Source organism: Marmota flaviventris, chromosome 2 (genome assembly GCF_047511675.1).
Source record: "Marmota flaviventris isolate mMarFla1 chromosome 2, mMarFla1.hap1, whole genome shotgun sequence".
Taxonomy (NCBI): Eukaryota; Metazoa; Chordata; class Mammalia; order Rodentia; family Sciuridae; genus Marmota; species Marmota flaviventris.
The window spans coordinates 118,448,541-118,465,824 of record NC_092499.1 but is presented as its reverse complement, the minus strand read 5'-3'; the positions used below and the strand labels follow the sequence as shown (position 1 = coordinate 118,465,824).

Genomic DNA, 17,284 nt, shown 5'->3' with positions numbered 1-17,284 from the left:
TCTTAATCTTAAAGAAATGAGCATACACCTCAGCCCCTACCTTTTTAAGGAAAGACAACAACTTTTTGCGAACGCAAAGGCTTCTGTGTATGGCTGAGACCTGGACATATGCTGCTGGGATGGAGGGGACAGCTGCCTCTGCTGATGCTCTCTCCACTGTCTTTCTTCATTCCCTACTTGCAGAATTACATTGACAGACCTGCCTTGCCTCAGTCTTGCTGATGCTTTTTCAGAAGGGGCCCTGAAGTGTAGAAGTGAGAGCTGGCCTAGCTGATGATAGGCACCAAGAAGCAGGAGTCCCATGTGGAAACAAAGCTCCTTTCTTAACCTCCAGCCTCCTCAAGGGAACCACCTTCAGCAGCAGCAAAGGGTCTCTATCCTGTGCTCTCTGACATCCAGGAACAGGGCCAGGCTCTTGCTATACTTGGCATCACTCCATGAGGAACAGCACCAGGGACCTCAGCATGGACATTCCCACCAGGACATAATCAAGACGCAGGGCAGCAAAATCCCCACACCCACCTATTGCACAGAATTTTTAACTACATCCAAACAAAACTGCAGTTGCAATGTAGTGACAATAAGATGGATATACCAGAAAAGGACAAAAAAGAAGATGCTTCCATTCTCTGCAGGCTTCTGGAAGAAAGTACAATGACTGGAACATTCACAGGACCTCAGCAGCCCTTCCATTTCCTATTCCCAACCCCCAGCCCCCACCCCAATACTGAATCTGCACAGAAAACAACAAACAAGTCTTTTCATGTTACATTTCATTCAAATAGATCTGTAATCTCACAGTGATGAGAGGAGAAAGTCAGGCCTTTAATAATTATAATAAAAAAATAATAAAAAAGCGTACAAACAGCAATGCAACATTTCCTCCCCCTCAAAGTGATGGATTAACAGCTGGTAGAGGATGCAATGTCTCAGAATTAAAAAATAAAAACCAAACCAAAAACAAGCCAACCCCTGCAACAACCCACACTGTCAATGACTTTCCGTATGTAATTGGAACAAGCAGTCAAATGTCAACCACTTGTGGAAAACACCATGGACTTCCTTGGTTTTGGATCATATTTTTTTAAGGTAAAATAAAATAGACTCAAATAAAATTGTACATAATGCCAATGTCTACACTCCATCAAGTTGATGCAGTTGCAGCACGAAGACACAGCCTGATCACAAAGTGAAATGCAGGTTGTACTCCTCGCCTCTTCCCTGGACACAAAATTTTGGCCCATGGTGCCCAGTCCTGCATGGTATCAGCAGGCAAAGGGAAGCTGCCCCAATGCAGGCATCTTCCAGGCTGACCAGAAGAAGGCAGGTGGCCGTGCCTGGAGCTAGTTCCATGCGGGGGTGGTGGCTGGTCTGCTGGCTCACTCTGTTCTCAAGTGCTGTCCTCTCGTACTCTGTACAATTCCTTGTTTTCAAGGCTAAGTTCCAAGACTTCTAGATTCAAGCATGGAGTCCTGGCCTGGCGAAGGTTGTCATGCTGTCGTGATGGCATTTAGGTCCTTCATTAGTCCTTCCAGGTGGGCCATCTCTTTGGTCAGCTCATCTGGTTCATAGCTCTATGGAAAGGAGAACACTGTCACTGGGCATTATCTGAGGAACTGTCCAGGAAGGAGAGCCCAGAGAGAGGGGTCAGATAATCAAGTGGTGAGTGGTAAAACTATCCTATTGGACTGGCACACTGAAACTCAAGCTGGCTCAGAAGAATCAGAGGTAGCAGCTTGTATCCAAAGCCACTAAGATGTCATTTCTTGACACTGTACAATGTCCCTTTTCTCAGCACATGTTCCCCAGTTCACAATGACCTCATGAGCCAAAGGTCCCACTACTTGCCCCTTCTAGGTGCCCCTTCTAGGTCTTTGCAACAGTCAGGACAGTTAGTATGTCCCTTGTTCTCTGCGCCCAACCATTCCTCTAAAGAATTCTGTACCTGGAAATGCAGAGGTAGACATATTTATTGGATTTTTTTTTTTCTGGTACTAGGGCTTGAACCAAGGGTTGCTCTTCTATTGAACTACATTCTAGCTCTTTTTGTTTTTTGAGACAAGGACTCACTAAGTATATCAATGTTTGGAGGATCTGTGTATGCTAGTGAACCACTATTCTCCTAATACTTGTGATCCTCCTATATCAGCCTCCCAAGGAGTATGCCATCGCACCAACTATTTATTGGGATTTGAGAGTGAAAGATCTAGGAAAGACCAGATCAGTTTGTTTCGAGAGCAACCTCTCAAGCACCTTCTCCAGTATCCTTCTTAGAGAGGTTACAGAGCAGAATTGAGGGGTGAAAGAACTCATGCCACATTTAAAGCAAGAAGAAAGGGCCAGGCAGGAGGGACAAACTGAGAGGACGTTAGGTGTGTATGACTAGCTGAGGGGTATGATAAGCTAATTTAAGACACACCAGAGTGGGCATGAGACAGAAAGCAGACCAAACCTTCAGCACATTCCTGGCTTGGAGGAGATGCTCAAAATACAACTGAACAAATGACTAACTCTTCTTCCTGCCACTGGGCAGTGAGGCCTAGGTCTACATACAGTATCAGCTTGAACAACATGCTTGAAGGCCTTTGGGTGCGTGCCTAGACATCCTGGCTGCTGGGCTGACTGCTGTTTAAACTTACACTCTCAGAGTCTTCCAGCATCCTTGTGGTCTCCTGTACTTCAGGGGCACTTGGAACAACCACTGGCATAGGAGGCCGGCTCCTTCCTAAAGTTCCGATGGAAGCTGTCTTCACTGAATGGATGTGATGGTTCAGAGCTGAGGGGAAAAAAGGCACTGTCAGGTTGTAGCAAAGGCTGCATCCCCAGACCTCAGGAAGGCACCACCTAAAGTCCAGATTCAGATACTGCTTTAGGGTGAGGGATGTACATACATAGGCTCAGTGCAGGAATCCTGCTCTGAAAAGTTACTGGAACAAGAGGGAAGGAGAGAGGCAGCAGAAATTTAATAGTCGAGAGAAAATATTCCATTAGCTTCAGAAAATTAATATCCTAGTCTCAAAGTGTAGAGGTCCACAGACTTCTTGCAGAATGTCTGGGAGGACAAACTCTTCATAATACCACAAAGATATCATTTTCCTTTTTCCTATGCTGCTTTTGCACTGAGGATATGAAAGCAAACACAACTGGAGTCTTAGCACTAATTCAGACAGTGGCATCAAACAGTAAAGTCATTCATGGACATGCACTTAAAAGAGTTTTTAAAAAGCCAGTTCCAGTTAAGATCATTCTTAATGAACAACAAAAATTATTTATCTTATTAAATCTTGACCCTTGATTACATGGCTTTTAAATGTTTTGTGACAAACTGGAAAAAGTGGAAAAAGTACTTCTGTTGTATATCAAATATGATGTGATCTTAAAGAAAGTGACAGACTGAGCTGTGAGCTAAATTGCTGGTCTCATCATGGAACACCATTTGTTCAAAGATGGACTGACAAATGGGTCGGTCATTAAGATATTTTCTAGAAATTGAACAAGGTAATGTGTTTACTGTCAATGATAAATTCAAGTTTTAGATGAAAATTACAATTTTGAAAAATGTTTATCTGCCATCAAATCTGATAGCTTCTTTAATTGTTACAAACCTGGTGATATTAATGAATGTTTTTAGATACTGATGAATGAAGTATATCAATGTTTGGAGGATTTGTATATGCTAATGAATCACTATTCTCCAAATGACCCATGTTGATGTTTCAGGCTAGTGGATTCTAATGGAACAGAGTATGAAAACTTCATGGATGTGGTTTCAGATTCCACATTATAAGCCAGTCTTTAAGAAACTACAACTTGAGTTTTGCTATAGTATCAAAAAGAATACCCACAATTATCTATAAAGATAATGTAGTTGGCTGAGAGACGACTACTTTCTACCTGTGAGGCCAAATTTTCTTTTTTTTTTGTTAAAAAATATTTATTTTTTAGTTGTACTTGGACACAATACCTTTATTTTATTTAATTATTTTATGTGGTGCTGAGGATTGAACCCAGGGCCTCACACTCGCTAGGTGAGCACTCTACCGCTGAGCCACAATCCCAGCCTGAGATTTTCTTCTTATATTTCAACCAAATGACATATTGCAACAGACTGAATACAGAAGCAGACAAAAGAATCTAACACCAGACATAAAAGAGATTTGAAAAAAATACAGGACAATGAATTTTTTCTGTTTTTTAGAAAAAGTTATTTTTCATTAAAATGTGCTATTTATCTTAACATGACTGCTATTTTTACATGAATATTTAAAATAACTTGGTTTTAATTTCTAATATGGTAAATATTAGTAGATATAACCTTTGTGAAAAAAGTTTTCTGCATTCTTGATGGCTTTTAAGATATAAAGAGGTCCTGAGACCAGGGAAGTTTGAGAATCATATACCTTCTCTGACATAAACTATCAAGACAGACAATGAGTCAGGCATGATGGTACATGCCTGTAATCCCAGTGGCTTGGGAGGCTGAGGCAGGAGGATTGTGAGTTGAAAGCCAGCCTCAGCAACTCAGTGAGACCCTGTGTCTAAATAAAATATTTAAAAAAGGGGGACTGGGGTTGTGGCTCAGTGGTAGAGCGCTGGCCTGGGTTTGATCCTTAGCACCACATAAAAATAAATAAATAAAATAAAGGGTTTTTTTTGTTTGTTTGTTTTTGTTTTTAAAAAAGGGCCGGAGTTGGGGCTGGGTTGTGGTTCAGTGATAAGTGCTTGCCTATGTGTGAGGCACTGGATTCAATTCTCAGCACTGCATATAAAGAAATAAAATAGAGGTCTATTTATAACTAAAAAAATATTAAAAAATAAAAAGGGCTGGGGATGTGGCTTAGTGTTTACGTACCCCTACACTCCTGGGTTCAATCCCTGGTACAAAAAAAAGAATGATAATGATATGGAAGAGTAGGAAAAAAAGGGGCAAGGTTCTGCGGTTGAGCTCTGTGAACTTGGGCAAATGACCTCCCTTCTACAAAGTTCCTCTCCTTGTCCTAAGGCTTTTTCTTGTTTCAGTACCTGGCCTCCCTGGCACTGGTCCAGCTCGTATACACCTTCTGAAGTGAGGGATTCCAGGGGGCTGGGGAGATTGGATCTGTTTCTCAGACCCAAGTCACTGGGTTTTACCAACATAAAACACAATTCAAAAAGTCAGTCTTTGTTGCACAAAACATTATTCTCTGGTTTGTAAGCATTCCCAAAGGAGGGGAGCCCATGTGCTCCCTGAATGGGACAATACCACACTATAAATTGCTGGGAAAAGTCTGAGGATTTGCTTTGTTGTTCTCCATATAAGTGGTTACTTCTGTCCCAAGCCTGAGCCAAAGGGTCCATCCAGTGGTGCTGCTTGTCTCACTCACCTTGCTGGGATAATAATGGTGTGCTTGGCAATGCAGGATCATAGGTGGGAGGTCCTGGGGGTGGGATTGCTGGCACAGCGAAGCTCTTTAATGGGTGGGAAGGACGAACATGGGCTGTGGGAAGACTCTGCCCTGAATCTTCCTCCTGGGAGCTGGCCAAGTAAGAGGAGCTGGTAGCACCTTCAGGATCCTGATGATCAGTGCAGCATGTCTGAGATGAGGAGGCTGGCATGGTGTCAGTGCTGGGAGTATTTCGAACAGATTCTATAGCAGGAAAGCCTAAATGTTAGCATTTTTTTTTTTTTAACCATTAAATGTGTAGGGTTTTGGCTACTTCTAGAAGTCCCTTAAACTAGCTCAGTAAGCTCTTGGGACCAGTGCTAGACCCAGGGAACATAGATTAGCACCACAGCCAAGGCTAGAACAGACCAAAAGTCCCAAACTCCTATCCTCAACCAATTGTTCCAATTTTTTTTTTTCACCTGCACAGCTAGCTAAGTGGTCACAATCTTAAAGATTTAAAGTTCTCCTCAATACTTATTATGGAACACAAAAAAAGGTTCCTGAAACCATTGTCTATATTGGTATAAAATAAAATTTTAAATTTCACTCATTGATAAGGCTTACAGACTGTAGATGAGCATGTTTTAAGGACCTTGATGATCAGTATAGTATGTCTGAGATAAAGAGGCTGGCCTGGTGTCAGTGCTCGGGGCAGGTCACCAAGGCTGGTCAGGTACTTGACAGGAGTCAGCTCTGCCGCCAAGGCCTGGTGGTTACTGAAGGAAAGGCCAATGCCACAGGCCTTACATGGTCACTGGGGACCACAAATGGCTTTGGCCTCACTAGGGCAAAAATCCCATAGTTCAAGAGAGTAATGGACAACTAAACAGTTCAGAGGTCTACACACAGCTTTAAGATCATGCCCTGGCTGGGGATGTGGCTCAGTGGTAAAGTACTTGCCTAGCATGCTTGAGGACCTAGGTTCTCCTGTACTTCTCCCTAGTACAGGAGAGAAAAAAAATCGTGCCAAATGAAGGGTGATTTGGTCCAGAGAAAGAAATAGGGGTAGATTAGCCTGGAAAAGAGGAGACTCAGGAAGAAAATGGTAACAATCTTTAAGCATGTGAAGTAGACACAGAATTCTTCTGAAGGCAGCACAGTGGAGCAGGAAAAGCTCTGACTCTGGAGTCTGACAGGCTTGCACTCTAGATTTGGCAAAGTCGTCAAATCTGTCTTAGTTTCTCCATCTACAAAACAGGTAGAATAACTTATAATTCACTGAGGAGTAATTGAGATGTATGAAAAGTGCTGAACACAGTACCTGAATAACTGAGAATGTTTTTTTCTTTATAGATCACTGAGTGTTTACTCCAGGCCAGGCACCATGTGACAGGAAGTAAATAAGCAGTTGCCACGGACACAGAACCAGCATGGTAGAATCTGAATCCCTGCACCCTGACTCCCATGCCCAGGCTCTGAAGAACCACATGCAATTACTACCTTTCCCTGCCTGATGCCACATGTCCCTGCCCTGGGGGTGGGGCAGAAGCAGTACCAAGGCCAGGAGGACTATCTGAGGAAGACTTTCACACAGTGTGAGTAGGATGGACTACTGCTGCATCTGGAAGAGATATGAAGGACACCAGTCTGGGCAACAGGCTGCATCAGTCATAAGACACTAGAGTCCTCAATCTTAAAAGAAATGCAATCAGCAACCTGTAGAAATCCAATCTACTTCTCTGCCTTTGTGAGGCAGTAATGAATCTGTTTATAGGCTATGAGAAGACAGGCTACAAGTGTTACCTCCGTGGCCTAAAGGCCTTGGGTCCCAGGGATGAAGGACAAACATGCCCTCCTATGTATGCCTGTCTATGATAATCCCTCTAGTTCCAGGTCCCTTCTCAGCTTTGTAAGGGCCGTGTTGAGGATGTTACTCTTCAATTTGCTCAAGCCAGCCATCACCATAGCTAGAGAGCTGCTAATCACTGTGTGATCCTGGCCCAGGTGGGGACTGGTTAAGAAGAGAAATAGGGAGGAGGAGAGAGGATAGTGGGTTTAAGTCCTGACCATGTCAGCAAGTACTGGAAGATATGATAAAGAGAAGTGAGAAAGGAAAATAGAGTTGTCTATATGAATTAGCTCCCTGGCCACTGCCACAGGCCAGGGCTGCCTTGTCCAACTCTAGAGGTATTCTCTGTGAGGGTGACTCCTGGATATTGTCCAACATCACTGGCTTACTCAGACATTAGGCTATGACTGAAATATTTGCTTTGTTGAGAGGCCTAGTTCCTTAATTATCTCTCAGAGTTGTTTCAGGCACACAAAGTTCCCAGTGATCTAGTGCTTAATCAAGTAGGAAGTGATCTTCCTATGTCAAGTGGCAATGACATGGTAAATACTTTTGGAGCAGAACTGTCTGGCCAGGCCCCATGTCCAGGGCTGTGGTAATACTTGGAGCTTTAGAGACACAAAGGTGTGTGGAAAACCACAGCAAGAAAGCTTGGACCATTTCTAAATACTGGCACTATTTTTCAAATTGATCTTCAGTGAGTCTATCTCTTTAGTTTTACTTTCTTTTATTCTTTCTGTCATTTAAGTAAGGAATCCTTTAGTAATGCAAATCACTGCTTTCCCCACCCCCCTCTTCACTTTCTATTTTGGTCCACACAGAAGGGAACTTTTACCACTTAAATGAGGACCTGGTGGGAGGTGCTACGCATCTCTTGGGCTCCCAATTCCCTCCTAGTCCAGGACGAGGTAGGAGGTGGCTCACCTCACTGGGAGAGCCTGCCAGCTACTCAGCCCGGTATCCTAGAATGTGATTCCTCAGCCTTCAAAGTAAAGAAGCAGAGTTGGGCATAAAAACCTTCCTAAGAGCAGGTTTGGAGGACTGCTTTCTGGTTCTTTGTTCTATTTGAGACTGTGGCTTTGAGGGAGACCTTGATTCTCCGTCCAGCTGAATGGAATAACTATCTATCCTGGGGACCATCTTTCCCTAAAGGCAGAACCCGAAACCTGGATTTGTAGGGATATTCTAGAAAGGTCAAATTTAGATGCAAGTTCAAGCAGTATTCTCTAAACCTGGTAACAGTTCTGGGACTAGATAATATTAGAAGTTATCAGACATCTCTTAATAAAGTCCTTACCTTTATTTGATGCTCTAGGTATATTTAAGATTGATCAAAATTTAGGAAGAGGAGGATGTCAGTGGCAACCAAAACTTCTAAGCATGAAGTTTTGAGGCTCTTTTAAAATGACACTCACTTGAAATTTCCTTATTTCCCAGAATCACTAAAACTCAGCTCTACAACTAACATAATAACTATTAATAGGTAAGTTTCAAAAGATGGGGATAGTATATATTTGCAGTTTAAAACTGAAAGGGGAAATTAATTTGCAATTAATGAGGAATAAAAATGTTTATTCCATTTTTCTGTCCCCTCACCTTCATTATTTCCTTCTTAAAACTGATGATGCTGTTTCTTAAGATTTCCAAACTGGACATGCTTGTCTAGCAATGTACTTTATTAGAGACAACCCACATCATTATGCTAATTTTCTATCTATGTTTTAGAGATATGCATCCATTCCCAATTTTCATAATCCATTAGGCAACTTGAGATTTACAGTAAATACAAACTTGTTGTGGCTGGTACCCTCCATCCCCCAAAGCTGATCTTATTTTGGTCTATGAAGTATCTGACAGCTGCCTTATGGACTTTCCCAAAGTTAAGGTGACTATGAGGCAAAGGTAACTTTTGACATATAAAAACCACCTAGAATGAATTTTCCTTTCAAATTGGAGGATTAAAAAAAAATTAAAACAATTTGGAAAAAAAAAGAATTGATGCAAGTTTTAAGGAATAAGAGATACTTATATGATTTGAGTTTTTGCTAAAATGGCACCTTGCACTGAATACTTAAAACTTAGGGAGAAATATGGGGTGAATTTTACAGAAACAAATTCAAGTCAGTTACAGAACATTATGATAAATAAAATAATATTGAAAAATTCTAAGTAGGGCAAGTCCTTCCCCATTTCTGCTTGCCATCTTTAGGAATGCTTTTCATCTGGACTTGATCCTCATCTCTCACCTGTGGAATTGGCCCTGTCTGAAAGGGACATGGATGTGCCAACGGGCCATGGGCTGCCCGGGTGGTAGAGATGACTGCGAGCTGGAGAAGCGAGGCTGCTGGAGTGGAAATGATGGTGAGGGTTATCGAGGGAATGGATGGGATGGGCACTAATCACAGCTGTGAATGAACACAAGACAAAGAAATGCTTAACATGCTTGCACAGACACACATAAATCACAGTTTAAGAGCAAAGCCACCCCCTTCCCACCTCCCATATGATCCAATCACTCCCTTTGCTTTCTGGTGGCAGCAGGCTGGATTTGGGCAATCAGCCATTGATTTTACTTTTGATTTAACAAAGGAACACATACTTATGCATATGTCTATATATATATATATATATATATATATATATATATATATATATATAGAAAAGAAGTCTGAGGAATATATACTAAAATGTTAACAGTGATTATTTTGTAGGGAAGAGTGGTCAGGATTAAAAGAATGTTTCTCTTTTGGCTTATCTACATTTCTCAATTCTATTATAAACATGGATTACATGAGTTGTTAAAATATCTATTTGAATACGTCACAAAATATAATCCATAAGCACATAAATAATGGCTTAGGCTTCTGTAATTTTTTTGTCCTATTAAAGGAATAGCAGTCCTATTTATTTTGAGTACACTCCTAATTCATTCTTTTTTTATTTGCCAAAAGAGGTATGTAATAGGCATTAATAAATGGGTAGCTGTTTAATCAGTTATTATATCTTAATGAATATGAAAGTTTCCTCTGATGGTTTAATCTAGTACCAAGTGTATGAACTATAGGCCTACTTCTTTTACTGCTTCCAAGTCTGGGGGCTCAGTCACACCCATGTTAAAATATAAGTGATCTTTCCTAATTTCTTCTTCCCTTCCCACAATGGCTAAGGACTCAATTTATTGCATTTGATTAAAGAATCCAGAATTTCACAGAGATTCCACATACGACTTTCTATGAAGCCTTTTTAATGACGTTTCATGTTCAATTTCAGAGATGTAAAAAATGAAAATCAGAAGCCCAGACTTTGGAAATAAAATTTTCTTAAAACAGTTGTAGAAACAGAATATTTAAAATCAAGATAATCACCTCTAAATCCCCCATGTAGGCAAACAGGCAGGGTAGACGAAGGATACAGGACATCTTTTTTTCTCTAAGCAAGGGCTTCATGAACTTTATGGTAAAACTTAACTAGCTCTTTGGAGCCTATTACAATGTCTTGTTGCCAGGGATCTCCCCAGATCTTTGTGGAGTCAATCAACATTACTTTGGTTAAGAGAAATCTCAGGCAATGAAATGGACATCTTTATTCTCCAGCAATCTCCTGTCCTGGTTGTGCAAAAGCAAGCAGGTGCACAGCCAATCTGGGACCCTTTATCATCACTGCCCCTCCCTCTCCTGCTCAAGACCAGAAGGCTCCAGGAGGCTCATGGGAATTAAACACAACACTGAAAAACTGACTGATGAGGGTTCCCAGGGCAGTCTGGAAGTCAGCATGTCCTCTGGTGGAAGACAGGTAGCTTTTGGAAGGGAGATACCTTAGAATCAGTATTTTAAAAAAACTAAGGCTGCAGGGAGAGAATAAATCTGATTTTGACTTAGGAAGTGCATTCTGAAAGTGTTCTAGGTACAGAAGACTCTCACAAATAAAAAACAGTGGAATTTTAAAAAATGGCATTTTTAGTGTTTCTAAATAAGAAAACAAAACAAAACATGAAAGTGCCTGCATAAAGTGTAGTCAGCTTTCAAGAGTTGGTAGCTGAATCTGAACTTGTTGCTTCTGTGCGCCTCATCTGGATGCCAGCAGGCCCTGCCCAGCACTGCTCAGCCTTTTTAGATCAGGGTAGGTGGATCATATGATGGTACATATGGCTCCACCCTCATCCTAGGATCCAGAGCTCAGGGAATTCCAGCTTGTGAGAAAAGACTGCATCCATGTGGGTTTTGAAAAGTATCTCTTAAAATATGAAGTCCACAAGTGCATCCAGGCACCTGATTTTAGATCTTGATTTAAACAGCCTACCTACCATTCAATTTTTTGAGACCCAAACTATATGATATTGTATAATCATGCAAACTCCTTCCCTACCATAAAAAAAAAAAAAGAAAGATGTTAACTGGGATAACTTTTTTTCCCTTAACATATTTAAAAGTAATAAATCTAAAAATATAATCAAATTTAACTTTTAAAAATAAGCCAGTTCGGGGCTGGGGCTGTGGTTCTGTAGTAGAGCACTTGCCTCGTACATGTGAGGCCCTGGGTTCGATCCTCAGCACCACATGAAAAATGAATAAACAAATAAAGGTATTGTGTTCACCTACAACTTAAAAAAAAAAAAAGGCCAGTTCAGGTAGGAACTGAAGTCTTATACAAAATAAACAAATAAGCAGGCAGGCTACCACCTTTTTATAAATCAAGAACAATTAGAATGGATTCATTTACTCTTTTTAGGCATTTGTGTCTTTAAACATAGGGGGCCCATGCAGGATATTTCTTATAAAAGGGAAACTGGGGTTTTTTCCTCCTCATGTTTCTAAGTCCAGGCTCTTCTATCACAAACCCTAAGTATAAACTATTTTGTATAAAAAATTTTTTATTAACTTAAAGGGCCTTACTCTTTCAAAGCTGAGTTTTAAGCTGGGTTGTGGAGGTGCACACCCATAATCCCAGCTACTTGGGAGACTGAGGCAGGAGGATCAAATTTGAAGACAACCTGAGCAACTTTGACCCTGTTTCAAAATAAAAACAAAAATGGGTGGGGATGTAGTTTAGTGGTAGAGCATCTGCATACACATCTGTATATTCAAAGGTTCCACCAGAAGGGTGGAGGATGAGAGAACTTTTCCAAGGAGAGGATGCCATGGTGCAACTCTTTATGTTTAGGACATCATGGCTATTTAAATCTTATCATTTGCTGGCAGAGAAATGGCTGAGCATTCCATCAATTGGAAGTCCTGCAGCACTGGCTAGTCTGAAAAGCTTCTATCTTGAAAACAGAAACCAGGGAAAGGACACAGGAGTTCAAAAAACAAATAACACAAACAAACAAACAACAACAACAACAAACCTGCACTCATTGCTTTTTGATTTTTTTTTTAATTTTTTATTGTTGGCTGTTCAAAACATTACATAGTTCTTGATATATCATATTTCACACTTTGATTCAAGTGGGTTATGAGTTCCCATTTTTTACTCCATATACAGATTGCAGAATCACATCAGTTACACATCCATTGATTTACATATTTCCATACTAGTGTCTGTTGTGTTCTGCTGCCTTTCCTATCCTCTACTATCCCCCCTCCCCTCCCCTCCCCTCTTCTCTCTCTGCCCCCTCTACTGACATTCATTTGTCCCCCTTGTATTATTTTTCCCTTTCCCTTCACTTCCTCTTGTATGTACTTTTGTATAACTCTGAGGGTCTCCTTCCATTTCCATGCAATTTCCCTTCTCTCTCCCTTTCCCTCCCACCTCTCATCCCTGTTTAATGTTAATCTTCTTCTCATGCTCTTCGACCCTACTCTGTTCTTAGTTACTCTCCTTATATCAAAGAAGACATTTGGCATTTGTTTTTTAGGGATTGGCTAGCTTCACTTAGCATAATCTGCTCTAATGCCATCCATTTCCCTGTAAATTCTATGATTTTGTCATTTTTTAATGCAGAGTAATACTCCATTGTGTATAAATGCCACATTTTTTTATCCATTCATCTATTGAAGGGCATCTAGGTTGGTTCCACAGTCTTGCTATTGTGAATTGTGCTGCTAAAACATCGATGTAGCAGTGTCCCTGTAGCATGCTCTTTTTAGGTCTTTAGGGAATAGACCGAGAAGGGGAATAGCTGGGTCAAATGGTGGCTCCATTCCTAGCTTTCCAAGAAATCTCCATACTGCTTTCCAAATTGGCTGCACCAATTTGCAGTCCCACCAGCAATGTACAAGTGTACCCTTTTCCCCACATCCTCGCCAGCACTTGTTGTTGTTGTTTGACTTCATAATGGCTGCCAATCTAACTGGAGTGAGATGGTATCTTAGGGTGGTTTTGATTTGCATTTCTCTGACTGCTAGAGATGGTGAGCATTTTTTCATGTACTTGTTGATTGATTGTATGTCCTCCTCTGAGAAGTGTCTGTTCAGGTCCTTGGCCCATTTGTTGATTGGGTTGTTTGTTCTCTTATTGTCTAATTTTTTGAGTTCTTTGTATACTCTGGATATTAGGGCTCTATCTGAAGTGTGAGGAGTAAAGATTTGTTCCCAGGATGTAGGCTCTCTATTTACCTCTCTTATTGTTTCTTTTGCTGAGAAAAAACTTTTTAGTTTGAGTAAGTCCCATTTGTTGATTCTAGTTATTAACTTCTGTGCTATGGGTGTCCTACTGAGGAATTTGGAGCCTGACCCCACAGTATATAGATCGTAGCCAACTTTTTCTTCTATCAGACGGCGTGTCTCTGATTTGATATCAAGCTCCTTGATCCATTTTGAATTAACTTTTGTGCATGGCGAGAGAAAGGGATTCAGTTTCATTTTGTTGCATATGGATTTCCAGTTTTCCCAGCACCATTTGTTGAAGATGCTATCCTTCCTCCATTGCATGCTTTTAGCCCCTTTATCAAATATAAGATAGTTGTAGTTTTGTTGATTGGTTTCTGTGTCCTCTATTCTGTACCATTGGTCCACCCGCCTGTTTTGGTACCAGTACCATGCTGTTTTTGTTACTATTGCTCTGTAGTATAGTTTGAAGTCTGGTATCGCTATACCGCCTGATTCACACTTCCTGCTTAGCATTGTTTTTGCTATTCTGGGTCGTTTATTTTTCCATATGAATTTCATGATTGCTTTCTCTATTTCTACAAGAAATGCCGTTGGGATTTTGATTAGCATTGCATTAAACCTATAGAGAACTTTTGGTAATATCGCCATTTTGATGATGTTAGTTCTGCCTATCCATGAACAGGGTATATTTTTCCATCTTCTAAGATCTTCTTCTATTTCTCTCTTTAGGGTTCTGTAGTTTTCATTGTATAAGTCTTTCACCTCTTTTGTTAGGTTGATTCCCAAGTATTTTATTTTTTTTGAAGATATTGTGAATGGAGTGGTTGTCCTCATTTCCATTTCAGAGGATTTGTCGCTGATATACAGGAATGCCTTTGATTTATGCGTGTTGATTTTATATCCTGCCACTTTGGTGAATTCATTTATTAGCTCTAATAGTTTCTTTGTAGACCCTTTTCGGTCTGCTAGGTATAGAATCATGTCATCTGCAAATAGTGATAATTTAAGTTCTTCTTTTCCTATTTTTATGCCTTTAATTTCTTTCGTCTGTCTAATTGCTCTGGCCAGTGTTTCGAGAACTATGTTGAACAGAAGTGGTGAGAGAGGGCATCCCTGTCTTGTTCCAGATTTTAGAGGGAATGCCTTCAATTTTTCTCCATTCAGAATGATGCTAGCCTGAGGCTTAGCATAGATTGCTTTTACAATATTGAGGTATGTTCCTGTTATCCCTAGTTTTTCTAGAGTTTTGAACATAAAGGGATGCTGTACTTTGTTGAATGCTTTTTCCGCATCTATCGAGATGATCATATGGTTCTTATTTTTAAGTCTATTGATGTGGTGAATAACATTTATTGATTTCCGTATATTGAACCAGCCTTGCATCCCAGGGATGAATCCTACTTGATCATGGTGCACAATTTTTTTGATATGTTTTTGTATCCGATTCGCCAGAATTTTATTGAGGATTTTTGCATCTAGGTTCATTAGAGATATTGGTCTGTAGTTTTCTTTCTTTGAAGTGTCTTTGTCTGGTTTAGGTATCAGGGTGATGTTGGCCTCGTAGAATGAATTTGGAAGTTCTCCCTCTTTTTCTATTTCCCGAAGTAGCTTGAAAAGTATTGGTATTAGTTCCTCTTTAAAGGTTTTGTAAAACTCTGCTGTATACCCATCCGGTCCTGGGCTTTTCTTAGTTGGTAGTCTTTTGATGGTTTCTTCTATTTCCTCAATTGATATTGGTCTGTTTAGGTTGTCTATATCCTCCTGACTCAATCTGGGCAGATCATATGACTTAAGAAATTTATCTATGCCTTCACTATCTTCTAATTTATTGGAGTATAAGGATTCAAAATAATTTTTGATTATCTTCTGTATTTCTGAAGTGTCTGTTGTGATATTGCCTCTTTCATCCCGTATGTTAGTGATTTGAGTTCTCTCTCTTCTTCTCTTCGCTAGCATGGCTAAGGGTCTGTCGATTTTGTTTATTTTTTCAAAGAACCAACTTTTAGTTTTGTCAATTTTTTCAATTGTTTCGATTTCATTAATTTCAGCTCTGATTTTAATTATTTCTTGCCTTCTACTTCTTTTGCTGTTGTTTTGCTCTTCTTTTTCTAGGATTTTGAGATGAAGTATGAGATCATTTATTTGTTGTTTCTTTCTTTTTTTAAGGAATGAACTCCACGCAATGAATTTTCCTCTTAGAACTGCTTTCAATGTGTCCCATAGATTCCGATATGTTGTGTCTGTGTTTTCATTAATCTCTAAGAATTTTTTAATTTCCTCCTTGATGTCTTCTATAACCCATTGATCATTCAGTAACCTATTGTTCATTCTCCAAGTGATGTATTCTTTTTCCTTCCTTCTTTTATCGTTGATTTTCAGTTCCATTCCATTATGATCAGATAGGATGCATGGTATTATCTCTACTCCTTTATATTGTCTAAGAGTTTCCCTGTGACATAATATATGATCTATTTTTGAGAAGGATCCATGTGCTGCTGAGAAAAAAGTGTAACTGCTTGATGTTGGGTGGTATATTCTATATATGTCAATTAAGTCTAGGTTATTAATTGTGTTATTGAGTTCTATAGTTTCCTTATTCAACTTTTGTTTGGAAGATCTGTCCAGTGGTGATAGAGGTGTGTTGAAGTCTCCCATGATTATTGTATGGTGGTCTATTAGACTCTTGAACTTGAGAAGAGTTTGTTTGATGAACATAGCTGCACCATTGTTTGGGGCATATATATTTATGATTGTTATGTCTTGTTGGTGTAGGGTTCCCTTGAGCAGTATGTAGTGTCCCTCTTTATCCCTTTTGATTAACTTTGGCTTGAAATCTATTTTATTTGATATGAGTATGGATACTCCTGCTTGTTTCCGAAGTCCATATGAGTGATATGATTTTTCCCAACCTTTCACCTTCAGCCTATGTATGTCTTTTCCTATCAAATGCATCTCCTGTAGGCAGCATATTGTTGGGTCTTGTTTTGTGATCCATTCTACTAGCCTGTGTCTCTTAATTGGTGAGTTTAAGCCATTAACATTTAGGGTTATTATTGAGATATGGGTTGTTCTTCCAGCCATATTTGTTTATTTATGTTACTAAACATGGTTTGTTTTCCTCTTTGATTATTTTTCCCCCCTTTACTGTCCTACCTCCCACTCTTGGTTTTCATTGTTATTTTCCATTTCCTCTTCCTGTAATGTTTTGCCAAGGATGTTTTGAAGAGATGGTTTTCTAGCTGCAAATTCTTTTAACTTTTGTTTATCGTGGAAGGTTTTAATTTCATCTTCCATCCTGAAGCTTAATTTCGCTGGAAACACAATTCTTGGTTGGAACCCATTTTCTTTCAGTGTTTGAAATATGTTATTCCAGGATCTTCTAGCTTTCAGAGTCTGTGTTGAAAGATCAGCTGTTATCCTGATTGGCTTACCCCTAAATGTGATCTGCTTCCTTTCTCTAGTAGCTTTTAAAATTCTCTCCTTATTCTGTATGTTGGGCATCTTCATTATAATGTGTCTAG

At 39.9% G+C, this 17,284-nt stretch overlaps 1 protein-coding gene across 5 annotated transcripts in view; it reads right to left on the bottom strand.

Annotated features, from left to right (window-relative positions):
• Window positions 1–707: 707 nt before the first annotated feature.
• The window catches only part of Neo1 (neogenin 1), a 246,988-nt gene continuing 230,411 nt past the window's right edge, over window positions 708–17,284 (bottom strand). For 2 of the 5 annotated variants that reach the window (XM_071608453.1, XM_071608455.1), the window contains exons 25-27: window positions 5,364–5,627; window positions 2,640–2,776; window positions 708–1,574 (exon numbers count right to left, since the gene is read on the bottom strand). In XM_071608453.1, coding sequence (XP_071464554.1) covers window positions 1,491–1,574; window positions 2,640–2,776; window positions 5,364–5,627 — 485 coding nt within the window. In that variant the 3' untranslated portion in view covers window positions 708–1,490. Of the gene's footprint in view, window positions 1,575–2,639; window positions 2,777–5,363; window positions 5,628–9,461; window positions 9,621–17,284 lie in introns of all 5 variants that reach the window. The other 3 variants (XM_027925907.2, XM_071608452.1, XM_071608454.1) reach the window with 3 other exon arrangements.